The 22591-nt window shown below is 40.1% G+C and overlaps 1 protein-coding gene across 2 annotated transcripts in view; it reads right to left on the bottom strand.

Annotated features, from left to right (window-relative positions):
* Nucleotides 1-21988, bottom strand: part of slc2a4rg (SLC2A4 regulator) — a 44475-nt gene extending 22487 nt beyond the window's left edge. The window contains exons 1-2 of one of the 2 annotated variants that reach the window (XM_084720916.1): nt 21372-21988; nt 18238-18473 (exon numbers count right to left, since the gene is read on the bottom strand). In XM_084720916.1, coding sequence (XP_084577042.1) covers nt 18238-18473; nt 21372-21650 — 515 coding nt within the window. In that variant the 5' untranslated portion in view covers nt 21651-21988. The remainder of the gene's footprint in view (nt 1-18237; nt 18474-21371) is intronic. The other variant, XM_084720915.1, reaches the window with a different exon arrangement.
* Between the last annotated feature and the right edge of the window lie 603 nt (nt 21989-22591).

Below are 22591 nucleotides of genomic sequence, written 5' to 3'. Positions count from 1 at the left end.
GACTTGCAATCACAGACACAGACAAAAAAGAAACTATTTAGTGAAGTAGCACACTTAGCCTTGTTACAGGCACAAAAAGCAAGAAATTACCAAATCAACTAAATCTGAAAAAATCAACATCATCAGTTGGGCAAAACACTCCAGACTCGACGTTCCCAGTTTAACCAAGAAATGAGTTTGACAACTGAATACAGTCCTTTGGTGATTTACGGTGGCTTTGATCAGGACTGACTGACTGACTCTGTGGACACTGAATACACAGCAGGTTCAAGCAGGCACAGGAGCGATGCTGAGGAGTGGGTTTGTAGTGAGTTAATTTGTAAGTATACATCATCATCATGTTGTCCCTGAGTATTTGTTTTTGTGATGCTGGAAGTTATTTATTCCCATGTTTTGAACAACAAAGCTTATGTAATGTTGTACTCTGCTAATAAAAATTAACAAAATGTGCTGCTAGGCTTTTAGTATTTAAGAGGCACCCAGATTTATGCCTTTAGTCATACAGACTGCTTGGAAGAAACTAAGGGTTTATAAGGTCAAGGGAAAAGAGGAAGACAGAGTGGAAGAGGCTGGGAAGTATCAGCAGGTTGCATTGTTTTGAGTTTGTTTTGTATCAGGATGATTCAAAGCTGTACAGTTCAGTATGGTAAGTCTAGTTTTTACTTTGGTTGCACACTGCCAACAATACTGTCTGATCTCCCTCTTAGCCCTAGTGGTGGTCGCTTAAAATAGCTCATCCATCCAATATGACCATGTGATCGACATGATCCCCAAAACAGGCATCACGGTGTATCTGTGTATATCTGTATGTACTGTATGCATGTGCTGGCTTCTTCATATCCAAAGCAGCTGCGTGTGTCTCAGATTGGCAGTGAGACTGGAGCATGACCTTCACAGTTTAAGAGTCAAAAAAACACTGTCAAACAAGCACATGAAACAAGTCCAACTTTCAAACACACTCTGTTCGAGTTGTGATAGGAGATGCATTCGCTGCACACTGACCTTGTTTTCATATTGTTTTTTTGTCTTGTCTGTTTCTCTCTTTATCTCTCTCGAACACAAACAAATGCAAATGCACACGACACTGGAGATATGTGCACCAAAAATAGGAGTAATGTTTCCAATCATGAGATATACTTTTCCTGAGGCAAAGCTTTTCATTTATTCATCTCTAAAACATATGTTTGCATCGCTCATCCTCACGCACACTCAGAGGGGGAGAATGTGAGGGAGGATGACAGAGAAAAGTGACGGGAAAAACAAACCACAAGCAGATTGTTAACCATACATTTTTCTGACATGCTCTGATATGCATCTCTCGCTCGGCTTTCCCTTTCAGCTTGTTTAAGGCTCAAGGGATCCTGATCCTGGCTCTATGGGGAATTCAGATTATGTTATCCTAAAGCATAAGAAATCATAGATCAAGGGTTTTTTTGAAAATGTGACTTATTAGTGCACACATCCAAAGTAAAAAACAGTGCAGGGGGTGGTATGATGTAGTCCGACTGGTATATCATCCTGTATAATGAGGTAACGTTGTGACAACTGAGGCTATTAGAACTGACTGGGCTGGTGTTGATGATCGTCTGCCCACTGTGCAGCCCCGACAGCTGCCCCATCCATACCCACTATAAATAGAACACCCATGGCTCTCCATCCCGCAGTCCCTCTGTCCCCCATCATCCTGCTTCGACTCCACTGTATTACGTAATGCCCTTAGAGCTCACTTCCTCGCTCGCTCTGCAAGCAGATGGTCATGATTGGCAGTAAACGGTCCACCCCACCGCCCAAACACAAGCCCATGCCCCCATGTTTACAGCTGATCCCCTGCCTCTTTCCCGATCACTCTATTTTTCCTGTTTGCATTTGTGTAAATAAGTTTCTGCAATGCAGCACGTATGGTAAATACACAATAAATACAAATATATTGATATAGCCATGTGGGTTAAGCAACTTCGTAATTCACCCATTATAGTGCAGTCTATACACATGTCGTGTCTTACGTAAGTCCCAAGGCTCTGAACCCCCTGGAGAGGGAGAGGCTGTTAGACAGGAGCCGTGTCTCTTTAATGTGGGCTGTGAATGTAATGGCTATTCAGTCCTGGGACAAAAAGCCCTCTCTGTCTGTCTCTTGATCCTCGAATGCAATCTGTAGCCTTAGGGCCAAGGACAAACAACGAATGGCTTTGTTCTGGCAAAATAATAAGAGGATAGACACGGAGCAAAAGGCATGATTCCCTCTGTGGTGTCTGACTCCCAGTCCAGCGTCTGCACACTATGCCATAAACTACCTAGACAGGATCATATAAACATATTGCAACAGCAAAGTCCAGGTTAGATGTCAATGAAAAATGGGTTTGTTCTGTGTGCAGCAACCTGTATGGATATCCCTTCTCAAGATCAGAGCCATACATGTACCACACGTTCCTCAGAGAGAAAATGTTGATACAGCACAAGCAATTAACTGGCTGACGACAGAGTAGATCCTGACGCACTACATAGTTGAATGCCATGCCCACATCTAGTGGAAACAGCTAGCTATGGGGATATTGTGGGTTTCTGCAGTGAGAGCCTAACACAACTCAGCCCAGTATTTGCAAACACAGTTTGAACATGGGATGTTCAATGGCAAAAAAAAGGGGTGAAAATTAACATGTCCACACGGGTGTCATGTTTCCACCACTGCAGATAAATATCTGTGACTACAAGAGTCATTTGATTCTGGAATTAAAGCTGACTGTACCCTTTCCCAATGAGGACAAAAGCCAGATGTTAGTGGGTGCGAGTGTTTTTTTTGTCCAGTATAAAAGGGACTTAAGACATTAAATCCCAAACACTGGTTCCCAACCCTGGTGTCTGAGCCCCCCTTAAGGAGGCAACAAAAATCACAGGGGGATTCTACAGCTTTGCATGCAATGAGGTTGTCAAAATTAAGATTTACACATGTTAACTGAAATTAAAATTCATTAAAAAAAAGCCTACAAAACAATTGAAAAAGATAATTTTGTGTCCTCACTGAAAAATACTGCAGTAGGCTACATGAGCTCTCAAGCTCTGTGATAATGAATCATTATTATTCGTTTGGTAAGGATAAATGTTGAGTTGCTGATTATTAATCCAGACATGGAGCATTCATTGCATAGTTTTACAACATGCTTATACACTACACCTCTAATGTTTATGTCACTGGGCAAACTGGCAAACAGTAAGTGGTCTCTTTCTTTATTACCCCACTATCACCTTAGGCTACACAACAAGATTAACTTGTCGCTATAGCAACTTCCCTCACAACTTTCTGTCTGTCCCCTCCAATAACAATGTTGTTGGTAGGGAAATGCAGGTCAGTCTCTCCTGACTAGTGACCTTTTTCCCCCTTTTCCCCTCTATTGAGAGACAAACAAGATAGGCCCTTCTCCATGAAAGCACTGCTTCCTTATCAAAACGCTTGTCATTTTTCATTTGAGTCATGAGTTGATGTAGCGAGCCAGAGAAGTCCGTCAAGTGGAAGTTGTTGTTTTTTTAACACCCTTCCTGAGAATTTTTTTTTATTCCTGTCGAACATTCGTTTAAATTGTATTTTCATATAAATAATCCACACTACTATGGGTTAGACTTAAGTTTTGATTCTCCAGTATCTTAAGACAGAGCCACATGGACATCTGAGCTGCCTGTTTGTTCACTGGACGTGAAGTGGAACCAGATTAAATCAAGTAAGAAAAGTTCAATTGGTCTGGCATAAACTAAGTCGGTTTGCCTCTGAATTAACCAAGAGACAAGGGCGAAGTCAAAACACAGATTATAACATGACATTTAGAATTAAAACAGGGAGAAAAAGACTGATTTAAACCAAAGTAAACATAAGGAAACATGTCTTGAAACTTGGAACACAGATTAAAATGGCGGAGAGCCCTGAACTGAGTGGTCAGTTCTCTGTCTGCAGCACTCATTCTTATTTTGTTCCTCATTCTTTACTTCCCACTCCCTCTCCCGCCTGCTCTTGAGATTTGCCCTCCTGCCATCACAAGCCAGAGCAGGCCTTTGCCTGGTTTCCTGTGTTTTGCGAAAGCAAACCAATGCTGTTCCAAAGCCACTCTTCTCTGCTTACTCCCATGAAGCCAAATATCTGCAGGGCAGCATCACACAGACAAAGACTCCAGCCAGCAAAATAAACCGATCAGTATCTTTTTTTCTAGAAAGAGAAAGTGATGGAGCTTGTGTTCAGAAGACGAAAGTGCTTAAAACGGAAAGTGAGCAGTTAGTGAAAGAATGGCTGCAGACTTTGAGGGAGTGTGACTAGGCATGTGGATGAGCTGAATCTTATCCGACTCCTCCCGCCCACACTGCACTGCAATTTAGTTTTTTTGTAGTAAGTCAGGGAGAGAAGCTCATCTATACCTCTAGATTAAATGACTCTGCCTTTGTAAACTGTCGAGAAGCAAATGATGAAAGCATTTAAAGAAACTGAACAAATAAAACAAATAGGCATTTGGTGAACTGTCAAACCCTCAAAGTCTGCATGTCAGTTTTATCTGCCTCTGCTTGCATATAGAAATGTGCAGAATAATTATAACAAAGAAGGTAAAATGAATACAAGCAGATACAATTTGACTTTTATGCATGACTGATTAGGACTGACTAAGTGAATTAACAAGCTTGCAATATTGCTTTAACTTAAAAATGAGATGCCTAAGCTGCATTATTACAAGCTATGAGCAAAAACTGATCCATCCATCTAGCACCTTAGTGTCTCAAAGGTCTGACATATTTATCATGTACACACAACAACTCCAACTAAACTGCAGTTTGCAACCTTTGGTTTATATCGGGCCACTTCAAACATGTCATTTGAGTCTAAACGGCTTAACAAAAACATTTCATAACAATAATCATAAATAATTTAAAAGGAGGTAAGTTGTGATTTGTGATACTGGGATATATATGACTTGACTGTTGTCATGATGAGTCATGTGGTTAAATCACATTCAATGCATAGCTGACACTACAATAGAAATACATATCATGATAACTGGTATCATCACCTCATACAGTTTGATGCACTTTATCTGCAGGCTGTGGTGAGACACGTCCACTTTCTACTACAATGTTAACCAAACTAACACCAGGTTGTTGAAGTGGTGCATTGTATTATAACTAAATTTAAAAAGGGAATTTGAAGCAGGCAATTAAGTCAGAGTAGTAAATGAGTGTGTTCCTGTTGCGCTCAAAGCCTGAGAGTTTATGGTGTTTTATGAGCATATTGTAATATGTAAGAGAGACATTTCAAAACACAACACTCAAATTTTGATGATGCTTTTCCAGAAGACTCACTCCTGTCAAATTCAAGCTGGTTATTACTACTTTCATTTGCACTCTGAACAGTATAAATTTTAAAAAATATACACATTTTCAGAAGATTATAGGATTACCAAAACTGGATTTGATACAAGCATGTTTCTTAAATGTTAATGAGTGAAAACATACATATTTCACTTGCTAACAAACATTTCAAGTATCAGAAAATATTAATAACTTAAAAACACGTAGTTGTTAGGTAGTATGTGCCTTTAATTTCACAATGTGACCCCAATTCCTAAGTGACTGAGTAGTGGGAACAATCACACTCTACTGGATTCTGACTAATATTAAAAAAAAAAAAAAAAAAAAAATTAAGTCTCTCGGTGGATCTTCTGGCTCAGTACCAAGAAAAGCCATTCACCTCTCTGCAAATTATCAGTGTTTCAACATCCTACAGCAGGCTGTGACACTACTGGGAATAAAGAAAGCAAAATGCTCCCCTATCACCCTGCAATTCCAGCATTGGGATAGTTAATAAGACGAATGGAGGCAATTAGAGCACACCATGGAAACACTGGGGAGATGATGATGATGATAAAACCGAGCATCTACCTACAGTCAGCTGTGGAGAGACAGAGAGCTGCTCCTCCGTGAGACATCTGAGAGGATATTAATCCCTGACTCTGGATCTGACTGCTAGTTTTTTACAATCATGTTGAAATATGATGGCTGAGTTTCATATAACAGGATGAGAATTACTGTTAGTTGGATGCAACTGGCGGGTCTCCTGTGAGAATTGTGCATTCTCTAAGAAGGCCAAATCCGGGCAATGGTCATATTAGGGCTCCTGAACAGACAGACAGATGGGAGAGCTTGCCAGACACAGCTAGCAGCCCTGGCCCGGGCAAAGTCATGTCTTGTGAGACTGAAGTGTTTTTCTGTCGAACAGTCAGGCCGCTCTACAGCCAAGACTCTTCACTGTCAGACACACACACACAACCAAATACACATGCACACATTTAGAATACTGACTATTGCAAAATTTTAAATTGCTGACTTAGGAATGTTATATACATGCACGTTTGTAGTAGTGTGACAGTTTGAATATCTGCAGTTCCATGACAACAGAGCCAATTCAACCTGCTGATGAGGACAGTGTGATTAGGGCTGAACAATTAATTGAAATATTATCGAAACTGCAATATGGCCAAGTGTAGGGTTGTCACGATCATGAATTTTAGTTGATGACTAATTGTGATACAAATAATTGCAATTAACAATTTAATCGAACCATTTCTGTTTTAAGTTTTGACTTTGTCAACAAACATTGCACAGGACTGATATGTCAGAAAAGGCTGATTTTGACTGATATCGCAATTGCGATATGATTCATGATTTCAAAGAGAATGATAAGTTTTAAATCATTATTCCCATTTTAATTTAAAAACATAATTTTTGTGGAAATCTGTATCAAACAAAGATGTTTTCTTAAGTTTGTAGAATATGATGCATAGATCACGTCATCTCAGCAGAACAACAATATTTAATTTCAAACAGTATTTTGACACAAACTTTGCCTTAAATAAATATTGCACCTATTGTAATTTGAAATTTGCAGTAGGCTATATTGCAACTGTGATAAAATTTGGATTAACTGTTCAGCCCTGAAGGCTATTAAAATAAACATATTCCTGTTATCCACAACCATGTAGCTCAAATTTTAGACAAATTTACAGTAAATTGGCAAAAAAAAGAGAAATAATGTGCATGTCTATCCACTACCATTATACGAACATTAGAAGTTAAGCAGCCTCTTGTTCAGCCCTACTTGTTGTGATATGGTCAAAGCTCCAGAAGAAGTGACTGAAATGACGACTGTACCTTTATTTGAGATTGTTCTGTCAGCTGCTGTTGTCATAAATGAACTGTCAAACTTAGTGTTGCAAAGTGTCTATCTAAATGATATGCAATTTAGTGCTAGATACTGAAGCAACCTCATTAATTACATTAATCTTTGATCTTTTTTAATCTTACATATCAGCAGATAGTAGATAGCTAATTAGGACAGTTACAGTAGTTAAGACATGTTGAAAGTCTGGGTAACACTGTTTGGACAGTGGACAGGAGCCTCGTGTTAAGCTAGCGGGGCTTCAGAGGCTTACAACAGATCCAGCTCCAGAAATACCAGTGTACCACTAGTACACCTCATTCATTCACACAGACACAAGAAATGCAGACATGCAAGCATTTGGCACCTCAAGTCTCGTTTGGTTCATCGACATTCTCCAGTAAATCCGGTCAAACATAAGGGGGCTGACATGAGCCCTCCCCCTGTTAAGGAGAGTTGAAGTGAAACCAGAGACAGAAACAGCTGCTCAGCATGCCCATAAAATGACTAACACTCGTTGGTCCCCCTATATTCTCATAGGTACAGAGATGCCCTTTACTTTTCCTTGTTTCACTTCAACTTTTTCTCTGTTTTAATATGGGAGCTTTAAAGAACAACATTGTTGTCACTTATTTATAACCAGTTTACATGTTTACATTTCCTGCAAGTTCACAAAGAGTGCCATATGTTAATAGGTCTTTTAATGGGTACTTTTTTATTGAAAATACAGCGTTAAACGAAGTTAGGCGGAGTGGTTACAGTAGACTGAAAACTAGACAACAAACAGACAGAAATGGACGGATCAAATCTTGTCAACATGTTTATGAGAAATTGCTTCATGTCTTCCTGTGGATGCCACATGACTGACAGCAAGCAGAGCATTAAGTGATGAATTGATATAAAGACACTAGTGTAGAGTTTTTTATGATGCACTTCTAGATTTCCAAGTCTGTGGAACGGGCAGCAAATGGATTTTTCTGAAAGTAGGACAGTGAGTTCTGATATCTTAATGCTGCACCAGCCGCAATAATTTGAAGGCGATAACTGTCATTTTTTATGTACTGGTATTATCTTATGCCCTTCACTTTCTCTTGCTCGCTTTTTGTCTCTGTGTTCCTCCCGCCCTTGCTCTTCCGTCGTTTCCTCATGGTGTAATTATGGTGAACAAAACACAGTGTAAACACGAGCTAGTATATATACTGTGACCATGGTGTTGATTCTTGGTCCAGACCGGATTGGGGCAGATCGGACAGGAGCAAGGAAAAGCAAACACTGTTAGACAAGCGACTCGAGATCAGCCTTGCCTTCTGCATAAATCACAACAAGACAAACCTCATAAAATGTGTCAGACATGAAGGGACAACACCAAAGTCTATTGTATATCAACCAATCAACAGGAAAAAATGTGCATATTTCTGTGTTTGGATGAAAAACAAGTGTAGGTGGAAATGCATCCAATCACAGAAGAGTGAAAACTCTCAGTATTCCCATGCCCTGGAGCAGCTATGTGACTTTCAGGGGTTATGTGAGCAGTGATCAGGGGTCTGCTCTGCACCTGACTGGACAGCCTCTCGTACACTCAATGCTTTGTGCAGTGGCATGTTGGTGCTGGAAGCTGCCACCACTAAGATTAAGCTGGGATACTTTCTACCTCCCCCTAGGCCGGAAATCTCCACGTTATCTTGGCAACAGTCAAAAGAGTCCAGGGGTGTGTGACTGCTCCTGTTTAAAGAGACAACTGGGCTCAAAAAAACCCTCTCTTGCATATTAAACCAGGGCCCAAAATTAACTTTTTTCCACTGTGTCCCACAGCAATAGACCTTTTTTTATTATCTGTTTTTTAGATTATTTGAATTTCACGTTTTCTCCTCAGTCTTTTTTAAGGACCTGTGGACAACCTCTGTATAGATACAAAACAACAGGATTTGTGAGGTTTAGCTAACCCAAAGAGGAAACTTATGAAGGAATCTATCTTTATCTTCATAAACAAGTTTATAGCTACAGGGAGACCACAGATCCCAAACTAATGGGTGAAAAAACAAACATTGTGCACATAAAGCCAGAAACTGTCACCCTCCCTCTGTCAGTATTACTCCACAAAGATGGCTCATGAACATCTCTACAGCCATGCACATAAGGAGTCACTTAAAGTATGTAATTGTGGATGTGTCGACATACCGTATGCATAAATATTGCTGGCTGACTCAGCAGGGCAAATACTTTGAAGCATGATGCAATATCCAAGAGGTGACAGGAGAACAGTGTTATTAGCAGATGTGTGTTAAATGAAACCTGACTACCTCACTACGGTTACAGAATGAAAGTGTGTGTGTGTATGTGTGAGAGGAGAACAGAAAACTAGGATAAAAAAGGAATACACACAAATCTGCTCACTTGTAAAGCTGTTTGATCGATTGTCTTGTCCTCCAGCACCATTCGTTTGAGGGCACAAGGAGAAGTCATTATCCAGGCTCACACAGCTCTATTGTTAAGGACGTGCATGTCTACACACACACTTAAGGGCACACACAGAGAAGTGGGGGTTTCTGGGAGATTATGAAGAACTGGGCCCACTGATTCTAGCAGCCTGGGTGTGGCACGCTGTTTAAAATAGTTTATTCAAGCCCAATCTTTGAAGTGTATTTGAATGAAGTTGTATATCAGCCATTCAATCTATATGCAGTGCTTTTCACACTTTGATTTACCCAATCCCTCGCAGGCCCAGGCATTTTGAAAGGTCAATGCTCACATTACTTAACTGTGTCAACAGAAAATCAATTGGAATGCCAGAAGTTCAGAACAGCTCTCTTCCACAACTAAACTAAAAGACAGGGCTGTCGATAATCCTTTAATTACAAGTGAGATCACGGACATCTAACGCTCTTCAGGATGCAGTCAGAAACCTCAGCCAGCCCAGGGCTGTATTTCACATCCCTACATAATGCCACAGTGATGACTTTTTCATGCACAAAAATATTCCAGTTTTCACCCCTATTCCAAAACAGACAATATTCCTAATAAGCTCTTTACATGGATAATGAAAAGAGGTATTTCAATAATATTCCCATGTACGTGCAGCTGTGCATATGCTTGAGCCATTTTGCTTCTTTGCATCAACAGTAATTTTGAAGTTTTTTTAACTGATGGTGGACTTGTTTAACTGTGCAAACACAGCCTGTCTCTTTCAGTCATTCAAGCACCCTCTTGAAAAGGTCGACGTTGCAATTTTTGTGCATACCAAAAAACCTCTTGATATCCAAGTCTTTCAGAATATTTTTAAAAGAATGTTTGTTTTATGCATCTCTATCCCAGCCTTGCAAACTGTTGGCTAGTTTGTTTACAACACAGAGTTTATTGTAAACAGGCAAGAGGCTATGTGTCACAAACTGCAGCAAAAACCCCAACTGAGATGCATATTCTGAATGCCCTGTATGCATGATGAGACAAATGCTCCTAGAACTCGCATAATATCAGCAGATTCTTAATCAGAAAATTCTAAACTCAGAATAAAGTCTAATCCAGAATATCCATAACGGAATATCATGTTTACATGTCCCATATCAAATTCTGAATATTGTCATATTCTGAATAATAGTGGAAAATTAGAGGGCATGTTAACGTAATCAGTGAGATGAAGGTAGCCTTGATGTTTCATGTGTTACTGACGAAGCAAAGAGGAGATGGTGGAGGAGAGACAGGGCACAGATTGTTGTCATATTTTAAAATTATAAACATAATCAACGGAAAAATAAACAATGGCTGAATATTTATTGGAAAAAGCAGCCTGAATGAGAAAAGTATTTTAGATATTTCCTGACAGAGAACCAAAACTAAAATAGGTCTCCTAGCAGAGAAAGAGAAGAGACAGCATTATTCATCTACATGCTGAGCACTAATTAAAAACAAAGAAGTAAAAGCAGATTTAGGCCATTCAGCTCCATACAGTACAAAGTGTTAGGCGTTTCTCAGACTTCTCTCTATTTGTAGTCTGGGCTGAATTTCACTGCTTGTCATCAGCAGGCTGCGATGACTTATGATAGAGTTGCGCAAGACTGTGTGTATGTGTGTGTGAGAGAGAGGATATTTATAAGATTGAAAGCAGGAGAAAGCAAAAACCCATGAAACTAAAGGCTTACAGAACATTTTGAAAACAGTTACTTAAAAGGCTTACTTTTTGCCACCATGGATCTGCTTTTGGATTCCATTTGCATATTTACTGGGGCATTACACACTACATTCAGAGAATTTTCCTACTGTGTTGTGCTGATTAATCTCCCACAGTGAGAAGCATTATAACCAACACGATTAGCTTTATTGTTATGATCTATGGTTTGAAGGTATAATTATATAATCTAATCAGTGTGTGATTTTAAGAATAAAGCTTTTAACTTTCTAAACAGTAAGGAAATATTTCTTCCAACCAAAATCAACCCTTGGCTTGTGAGTATAATGTCTGCGGACCTGCAATTTAAGTGCCAACAGAAACATTGTTAACATTCCAGTGATGAGTATGCTATCATTTTCCGACCTTATGAATGGACAGAGTCACTGAAAAAGTAGTTAAAATTAAATCACATCACAGCCATGCTGTGAAAAAAGTGAAGAGTGTGTTTATAAATGTTTAACAAAGGGAGAAAACGGAAAAAGATGCACATGACAGACAGATTTGAATTGACATTATTTTCTGTAGGTGTATGGAATAATCTTTCCCAGCAGAGAGTGACTCGGAATTGTTCAGAGGGCTTCATCTCCTCTGGATTTGAATAGGATTTAGTCAGGCGTCCTTTAGACAAAGAGGCAAAGGGGCAAAAGGTCAGGAGAAACTGAAAAAAGATGTATGGAAGAGATAAAACACATAACAGGAAGGCAGGGACATTTTATGAAGCAGAAAAAATTGTCTTGCCTTTTGTCTTGTACTACTTTGGTATCAATGTTTACACTGACAAAAATATGTAATTGTTAGAGTTCAGCATCACTTCTGAGATGGCTTTATAATCAACGCAACAAAGTAAACTCTGACTTCACTGTTGTGAACCTTTGAGGGGTGTTTATGAGCATGTCAGTGACTCAAAGCCTGATAGGAAAGGTTACTGCAGCAGAGATCATGCATGAAAGATTGTTGTGGGAGGGAGCGATATGATGAAAAATGAGAAAAGGTGGAGGATGCTGGTGGACAGAGGTGAGAGCCACAGAGCAGCTGCTGGTTGGTATGAGGGGCAGAGAGACAGAAAGATTGATTGAAGACAGAGGAAAGACAGTTGACTGTGGCATCTCTAAATGCTACTGAGGCAGAACAGGAGGCCTTATGTAAGTGTCTATTAGTGTGGGTGAGCAAGCGATAAAGCATTTTACTGCAGCAGTGCCAGAGCTGCGCAACAAGAGTTTCCTTCCCCCTTGATAAGTGTTTGATTCTCTGCCTGTCCTTAAAGCACCCCACTGGAGGACAGATGTACAGTATACAGCCAACATATATGATATTAGACAAGAAAAAGATGTGAAGATTTCTCATGTAACATATAATTGGTGCTTTTTTGGAGCCATTTCTAACTTTGTCTAGAGCAGACTGTTAACAGAAAACATTCCTTCATGCCTCCTACTCTCCTCCTCACTTATGAAAATGATTTAGCCTCTCTTCTTCTTCTTCTTCTTCACTGCATAACAGCAGATGATTAATGTCTCATTAGGGCATTGTACACACACATACACACACAGCGCATACTTGAACCATTAGGCGGAGTGTTAAAGAATGAATGATTCAGAGCCAGCCGCAGAGCTGCACCCTGAAGAAAAGGAGATTAAATACAAACATTTTTTCTTTGATATTAGCTGCTCACTCCTCCACACACCTCTAAGTCAGAACAGGAGACAGTAAAGCGGCAATGTTAAGATGATGAGCTGTCTGTTACAATCTTATAAACTGTCGATGCAGCATATAACCCAGATCCTCAGGCTGACCTAGCGGATGTGCCAGATGCCTGTTCGCGTCCTGATCTGACCCTCCCCTCTCACATGACTCCATTGAGGGCGACCTTTCACCCCTGCCTGTGTTGGTGCAAGGGCTTTAACCTCTTGTGGTCTGGAGGGGAGGGAAAAGGACTAGTGTTGCACCAAATTCAGAAGGAATTTTGGCAAAGTGATGATGATACTGACATGTTAAATACATTCAAATATGGTTGATATGGAAACATAAGAAAAAACACCTGAGAAGAAGTGGGCAGCTCCACAGGGGTTGCCATGTCAGCAGTCTGGATGTGGGTTAGACAGCCCAGACTAGAGTGGGGGCGGGTAGCAGTTCCTCTGACCTTCAACAACCGGCTGTAATGTCTCCTTTGGGATACGTGGATAGCTGGTCGGGTGGTCGAAGGGGGATGGAGAGGTTGTGGACTCTGCTCCAGCCTGTCTGTCTGACTCGGTCTGCTCAGAGTCACCAGGAGGGTTTAGGCTAGTCAAAGACTGCCCAGTAATTATGTTAAAAAACAGAGCCGTCTTTTTCCCTCCACCACCGACCCCCCTCTCACTGCATTTGGTTGCTCTGGTGTCTTGTTCATGCAGGCTCAGTGTTTTCTATTCATGTTGCCCTGCTGTGGTGACAGTGTACCTGACCAAGGACAGATAAGAAAGAAAAGCTTTTCACATCAAAACAAATTGCCTCCCTCCCTACTTCATTTCGTCAGACCTTTCTTTCATTCAAACTGGTCTTTGTTCCATTATCAGTGAGCTATATCTCACGCTGATGAGTATTGACAGGTAGAACAAGCTCTGCTTTAGGGTGTGAGTGACTTAATCAGAGACAGAACAAGGAAAAGAGACAGACATGCAGAGAGAACCAAGGTTGACAAGACAGGAGGGAGTGTTTAAATATACAATTTAGGTTTGAATGTGTTTAGATGAAAATGCACACGTGTGAGCCAGTAAATGTATTGGTTTCTCCCCTTTCTGCCTGCAAGATCTTTGCCCAGACATTTTCCCAGAGTCCAAAGTGATGTCTTCAAATTGCTTTTCCAAATAGGGCTGCAACAGTTTTTTTCTTGTAATTAATCTGTTGGTTATTTTATTGATTAAGCGATTAGTTGTTTGGAAATAAAGTGACAGAAAATGGTAAAAAAAATGTTGAGTTTTTCCCAAAGCACAAGATGACATCCTCAATTGTCTTGTTTTATCCAGAAACCAAACATATTCAGTCTACAGACATACAGGAGTGAAAGAACCAGAAAATATTCACATTTAACAAGCTGAAATCAGAGAATTTAAACTTTTTTTTCTTAAAAAAAAATTCTCAAACTTAGTAATGGATTAAAAATAGGAAGGCAATTAGTTTAATAAACAATTCATAATAAATTAGTCATTGCAGCTCTGCTGTCAAACCAACAGTCAGAAACACAGATTGTTTACTACAATAAATGACAAAAAAACAGCAAATCCTTACAGCTAGAGATGCACCGATCAACCGGCCAGAGACTGGAACTAGCCGGTTTTCAGCATGACCGGCCCTGACCGGTGACCGGCCGGTCAGCGTCACATATCCGATTCTTTGACTGTCATTAGGTGCATTCAAGATGAGCTAGGCCTGCCCAGAATCAATCAGCGGTGATCGCCGCACAATACATGCCGGTTAGATTTGTGTCCGACTTGATCCAAACTTGCTCTGACGTCATGCACACATGGGCAACGGTAAGCTCAGAGATCACGGCGGCCGCAGTTTGTAGAGCCAGGCGCCACAGTTGCGCTCCACCGACTACAAGCGCCTGGCTGTCGCCTGATTGATGAGCTGACAAGCTCTGATTTGCTCTTAATTTTGACAACAAACACCACGTGTTGTATATAATACTAATTTTCTGTGTAACTGCAATATTTAACGCTGGATATATCAGTCTGATGTTGTGCAATTAAGTTTTAATCTGTCAACAAGCAGATATCTTGTGGCTCATAATAATAATTAAGTTTTTTTATATGTGACTTATCAGAAGAACAGTTTCAAACTGCTTTACAAGGCAGATAAAAGAACAAATGTTCCATGCAACAGAAGGAGGATCTCTGTTTCATCTTCAATCAACGATCAAGAATGCACTTTATTGCTTCAGCTATGAACGTGGTCTGAAAACTTCAGATAACAAATAGGTGACTTCACAGGATGTTAGTGTCTCTTCCTGTATGCTCTCTGAAGTCTGCTGGAAACTGTCCGACTTGACTGCAGCTTTTTGTCTCCACCTCGTGCTGCGGCCGCCTGATCTCGTCTCCAGGCGAGGCGCAGTTCATCTCGAGCGCACCTACTGTCACACATGAGTTCTGCACGATGGTCACGTCATGTGCGCAGCAGACAAACTGACCATGATATCACCACAGCGCTTATAAGAGCTACATACACACTCTGACATATGCTTGCATGCAATTGGTGTTAGCGACAGATTCCAAGTATAAGATAAAGAGAAGACAGACAGTCTACAACCAGACAGAGCAGCTGACAATGTCACAGAACAGCCTTAAACTTTGTAGCTCTTCAGGCTAATGTTAGCCAGCAGCAGACTGCTGTTCACAGAGGAACAGTTAAAATCTCAACCCCTGTTCTGGCTGAAGAATAAACAACCGTGTTGATGTATCTCCTCAAGCAATTTCTCATTCAGACTTGTTTAACTTATGCGCCTGTTTTTCGGTAAAGTTTTACTGCAGCAAACTGTTGCGCCGTGTAAGTCTCCAGTTTGTTTGTATCTGCTTCCACAGCAGATGACGTGAAATCGCATCCTGCTGATCTCGTAAGATCGCGTTCACCCGATTCATAATCTTAATATAAAACTATAATAAGGCCTGGCTGTAACCTGGAGGACTTTGGAGAACATTTAAAAAGTATTTAATGAATATTTAATAGTCAGTGTTTTATTATGAACATCCAATTAAATTTTTTTAAGAAAAGTTGCAAAAATGTTTGTGAATGCTGTCAATTATAGTTCATAGAAAGATTGAATATCGAAATCGGACAAAATCCGAATCAGCAGGTCAGACCCTTCAAAAAATCGGAAATTGGAATCGGCCAAGAAAATTGAAATCAGTACATCTCTACTTACAGCAGATGGTTGATATTTTTGCTTGAACAATAATTGAAACTAATAATGGATTATCAAAATAGTGAGCTATTTTTTTCAATCAATTAACTGACTATTTTTTCAGCTCTAATGGGTTCACATGGCAACTACTCCATTTTCATACTGCTCTTGTACATTTGCAGTGAATACCATTGCAGAGAGAGGTGGGATGAGTTCAATAAAATGTATGCAAGCATTAACAAGTCGCCAAATAGGCTGAATACTAAAATGGTTTAAACCTAAATAATGGCTGAGAAAGCTGTTTGTTTCAGTGTGAGAGGAGAGGAGAGCCTCTCATCACCAACTGCAGAACAAAAGCCAATTTAACCGGGGTAAAGACAGGGAGTTAATCTGAAAGGTCAATGGAACAACAAAGAGGCTGGCTAATATGACCACACAGTTATATAATGTTATGCAACCTTTTTCAGAGTCTGTGTAGTATCAGCTCAGAGTTTGTTATTATAGTAGCAGTTTGCTGAAATAGCCATCACCATGCTGAGGAAAACAGATGTTTAAAACCTGTTCAGGGCCTGGGTCGAGAGGCGAGAACATGACTGTAGTGGACACACACACTCAAACATGCGCTCACCAAGTAGTAGGCACAACATCACTCTGGTTTAAAAGCATGTTCAGTCTTGCATGCTCCCCAGAGACGCTCCCTCATATCATACATGACTGGTGGCACGTGAAGTTCACGTGATGATGACAGAAGGAAGGAAAGAAGTATGTGTGCAGTTAAGCCCCTACACTCCACGCCCACTATCAAGCTCACTCTGAGCAGCTGAAACCTGTCTTATTGGTGGACTATAATCAGTTTACAAACTATATTTAAAATTGTAATAATCCTAAAATTTCTAAAAGTGTTAACACAGAAGCTCATCATGTTTCATGAAGAGCTGAAAGTTTTTAGCCTGTACTGTACTGCCACCAGGCATTCTGTTAATGTTTAAGTGCCGACTGACAGACAAGCAGCATCTTGACAAAGACAGTAACCAATAGCTGTGTAGAATGAAGGACAGTGCTTAGGCACCGCCTACAGCCTCTCCCAGTCCTCTTTACTGTTACATAATCACTTATCAGTGCACTAGGCTTGTCCCTGGATGCATTTTCTGTTTCCTCTGTGTGAAACAGAGTGTATGTGCATGCAAGTTTGCCCGAGGACTTTTAAGTAACGTCCTCACTGAGCACAAATATGCATGTGTCTGTGTCTGAAAATGGTGTGAAAAAAGGTAAAAAGGCAGCAAACTCACAGAAATGCACACATAGCGTTAAAAAAAAACCCCACACACACAACTACGCTCATCTTCCTGCCTGACAAGCAGTGAACACATCACACTGACACATCCACTAGCCTAGCCTTTCAAAACACGGTCAGAGGGGATAGCACTGTACTACTGTACTGCAGAGACAGTCAAGACACTGAGGTGCCTGTTAAGTCAAAACTTTCCAAAATACATTTAACTGATATATCAGTAAACAACACCAACATACTGTATCTATCTCTTTTCCCTCTGTCAAGTGATTGGGCAATCCAGGCCCTCATCTCCAGCCCCGGCTCTCAGGGCATATTTCGAAACTATTCCGGATGGAACACTAAACATGTGGTCAGTTGGCCAGCACGCCCCCGCACCATTCATGCCCAAACCACTGTACAGTTGTTGCCAGAGGGTGAATTCCACCTCTAGTCAAGACTCTGTTAAGGAACACAGGTTCGGAGAGGAGTATGAAAGTTGCTGATTATTTCTATCACCAGAAATTCAGTTTCAAATTAGCTCCTGGACTCAGCTAAATAGAAACAAGCGCCATGCACACAAAAATAGGTTTGATAGATAACAATGTGCCCCAGATTCTCACCCACCCACTCGAAGTCATGTTTAAATGGTAAGTTTTAATCATATTAAATGATAGGATTGCCTGGAAGTGCTGCCCTTTCACGTCAGATGCATATATACAACATGGGTTCGTGCCTCTCTGTACCTGTGTCTGGGGACAGGGATGTGAGACGAGGAGAGGGGTTGTCTCTCTGTCGGTGGTACGTTCCGCCCTTGTGCTGCCCTGAAGTTATTGGCCAGCTCTGCCTGTTTCCCTGGGTTCCTGATGTCCAAGTGCATGAAGCCACCTGGCAACTGCCCGTTTACGCCTGGGCAGTGAGTAGGACTGGCCCTCTTCAGGATCCCAGTAGAACCGGAGTCTTTTTGGTCCCCGAAGCCAGTCTAGAAAATGAACCAGTGATCAGTGTAAAGCCAATTATCAGCATGCCTACATCAGAAGCACAATCTGGCATGTGATAAAAAGAGGTTAACCATTTTGTTAACAGCTTCAACTCCTTCACTTGTGAAATTAGATTGCTTTCTTTGTGGGTTTTTAAATCACAGATTTTTAATTTGATTGATCACAGAAACCATCTTCAGCATGATAGTGTTTTCAGGTTCAAATATTTGCCTTGAACAGACCACACCAGAAAAACAAAACAACTTCCTAAATCTTTTAAATCTTCCTATCCCTTAATATCCCACAGGTTATTGTTGTTTAGCCACTACACGTGAACCTTCAGGAACTAACCAGGATGAGGGCAATCCCAGGTCAACAAACCTGTTTGTTTCCTTTTTGCAGTTATCCTGAAAGGTTTGGAAAAGAAGCAAAAAGTATGAGTGACAATAAGGCCAAGGAATACTAAAAACACTTGATAGATTGTAATTAGAATCACAGTGTTTTGACTTTTTTCTTTAAAAAATTACTCAATCAATTAGTCCATTATAAAAAGTGTTAGCAATTAATTTAATAGTTGACACCTAATTGATTAATTGTTGCAGCTCTAAACTGAGATATCTGTTTGGTTTGTTTTTTTGTCTTTACAGTCCAAAATTTTGGTCAATATATCAATATTGGAATTTTATTACTATCTAACATCACTATCGACCCCAAAAATCCAGCACTGGTCTGGTTCTACTAATCATTCATAAACCTACAATAAAGCTTTGCTCTATATCTTACTGCCATTATCGCACTGCCATGTTAAGATAAATAGACAGCAATCCACTGAACTTATTTGAATAAAATGCTACCTGATCCAATTCAAAAGTAGGTGTGGCAGTTTGCCATCTATGCATATTTGATGTTGCAGGGTCAATTAGTAACTACATGACATGATTAAATTACTGACCCTGCAAAGAGAAACACACTTGCCACAGAATGCTGAAAATACAAAAACATATATGCAATAGAGCAACATAATTTATCAATTAGTTGTCAACTATTAAAATTCGATTAATCAATTTGAGTAATTTTTCAAGAAACAAAAGTAGGGATGCTCGATGTGGACATTTTTTTTTAGCCATTACACATAACTGCCTGCCACTCATGGCTGATAACAATAAGATTTAAACCGAAGTTCATATAATCTGTAGTTTATACACAAGTGAGAGTAAGAAAGGCTAAGAGCAAAGATGGTTGATTTAATAATCCAAAGCTCTGACCAAACCGAACCAAATCTGACATCACAATTACCACAAAAACAAACAGCTCTGACTCAAATGTACTTTTATTTTTTCTAGTGAAGGAGGTCCAAAAACGTCACAAATATGATGTGAGATATATATTTTGATACACATATCTTCTCTAAGATAAAATACCATATATTCTCAAATAGTAATAGTCTTATGATCCATTGCTATAAGTTAAACGATGCAACAGTATTAAGTAGGGCTGGGCAGCATGGACAAAATCAAATATTTTTGACCAAATACCTCAATCAATATTGTGACATTATTGTAGGCATTATTATTGGTGCTTTCACAAAATATTAACACAATTTGAAAACTTTTGTTAAGTAATCATCAGTAATGTGGATATCATGACGCAGTGAGTAAAGGCAAACAGGCTGATAGAACAGCTAGAACAGTCTGATAAGTTCAGGAAAATCGTCATTACTTTACTGTAATGCAGCCTTAAAAACCAGGAAAAGACAACACTTATGTGGTATGACAATATAAGAATATCCAAACTCCAAAACATTATCTAGTCCCTGACACGATCTATACAATATTGATATATTGCCCAGTACTTGGACCGATATGGCTGTGATGGCATCAGCCAAGGATTTATCCGACAGATATTTATCATAAATCCCTAATAGGGCTAAACAATTAATTGAAATTTTGTCAAAATCACAATATGTCCTATGGCAATTTTCAAATTGCATGAGGCACAATATGTGTTTACCATTTAAAATTAAATATCATCATGCTGCAGAAATGTCCTGGCCTACACATATTTTTACAGACTTAATAAAAGATCATTGTTTTGTTACAGATCCTTGCAAAAATCACACCATAATTATATGTTTTAAATGAAAATTATAATAATTATGTGAAATTGCCATTCCTTCTAATATTACAAACGTAATATCAGTCAGTTGATTTTTTTTTCAAAATTGTTCAGCCCTAATCCCTGAATTTCACCATTTTCTGGCATTTTATAGCTCAAACAACTAACTGATTAATCAAGAAAATAATCGTCATTTGAAAACAACAGTTAGTTGCAGCCCTATGCAGAGAAAAGCAGAATAACTTATTATATATCTACTAACACACACTATTTTAACACTAATTTAGCAGCGTGTTGTTGAGGAGCCGGCCCGTGCTTTGCAGCCAGACAGCCCTCTCTGTAGCTCCACCCTAAAGTTATGGGGAGGGGGTTTGGCTTGTAGTTTGGAGTCCCTGCCCCCCGTTTTCTGTAAACTTTGCACACAAAATGCGCCGCCATTTAAAGCGGTTTTAATACGACGTAATCACTGTACGAGCAAGCATTAACAGCAGCTGGTGAAATACATTAACATACACTTTATAAAAAAAAAAAAGTGGGTTGAGAGTTGTAACGGCAGTAGTAAATACACAATATACAGTAGCTGTAGTCTGCTGTGAGCTTAACAATCGCATACACCAACCGTTGAAATGTAATAACAGCCTGAGAGCTGTCAAACTTATCATTATACAGCGTAATGACAGGTTACGTGCTTGATAGTATCTCTGTTGTAATAACTTGTGAGTACAGTTGAGTTTGCCGGCAAATGGAGTCGTGCGTAGGTTCACACTTAACACGGATACACTTACTTTTTCCACGTCGTGCAATATTCGACCACCCAGAGAAAGTCCGTTCCCTTTTGGAGAGCTTCTCTCGCCTTTAACCTCCGCCGTCGAGCCGCCGTCCATGTCTAATGTGTAGAGGATGGGCCCGTTTGTGTACGCTACCGGCATGGGACCGTTTTTCTCCGCCCGGTGGTGGCTGTCGCGGAGCACTGAGCGGCCTGTCCGGCAGTTAAAATCCGTACCACCAGCGACCCTTGTCCCGACCGACGACTTCTCCAAAATAACGTTATATCTGGAATCCATATTCAGACAGGGCGAGTGGAGACTAAAGAAAGAAAACCAGCTTTCTAAAGAGTTTAGTGCAAATTGCTGGAGTTGGATACATTTATCTGGATTGTCGCGACTTGATAGGTGTTGTCTGTGTCTTATCTCCTAAATCTAGTCTACATGTAAAGTTTTCCACCACCACCGCCACCACCACTACCCAGGATATCCAAAAAGCCGCCCGGTCAGGAGGATAAAAGATCCCTCTTCTTCTTCGGCGTATTATTATGGCGGCTGGCATCCAGCTCATTGGCGCATTACCGCCACCTTTTGGGCCGTGTGTAGAAGGGAAACCTTGATTGGCGAAAGTCTCGTGAGATTTGAACGCGCTGCTTCTTCATTTGGGCATGTTGTAAAAACGAATTATATTTTATAACAAGACAACGCTGTGGTTACAATTTGCTTGGGTCTGGGGACCGAAAACACTTGTTCACGCCTAGGGAAAATCATGAATCACTCGCTCTCGCGAGACTTTTTGCGGGTCTGGAGTTCCCTTCTAGACTCGACGAACCTTCTGCTCCGGAGTGTGATCAGACAATAGACATAAAATATAAATCTATTCAAAGACACCAAAAAACAAAACAATATGAAAAACTTTAACACACACATACACACCCTAAACCAGAGGTTTTCACACTGAGATCCGGGGATCTACAAGGGTCATTGTGTGGCTGTAGGAGGTCCCCAGCAAAAGTCAAAAGTCATTTATTGACTTTTTAGACTTTATTATCTTCAACCTAAAAGGTCAGAGTGGATTCCTAAAGACAAAATGCTCTTAAATTTAATGTGCATCGCTTGTGGAGATCCTAGATATGAACCTCAGCTGAAGTGCTCATTGTGCTCCAGCCTAAACTTTGTCAAGACATTCCTCTTACAGTTTGATTTATAGATGCCTTAATTTACCCCTTTTTTTTTGTCAT

Source organism: Lutjanus erythropterus, chromosome 6, assembly GCF_056507025.1.
Source record: "Lutjanus erythropterus isolate fLutEry1 chromosome 6, fLutEry1.hap2, whole genome shotgun sequence".
NCBI lineage: Eukaryota > Metazoa > Chordata > Actinopteri > Lutjaniformes > Lutjanidae > Lutjanus > Lutjanus erythropterus.
This window is presented reverse-complemented; position numbering and strand designations above follow the sequence as displayed.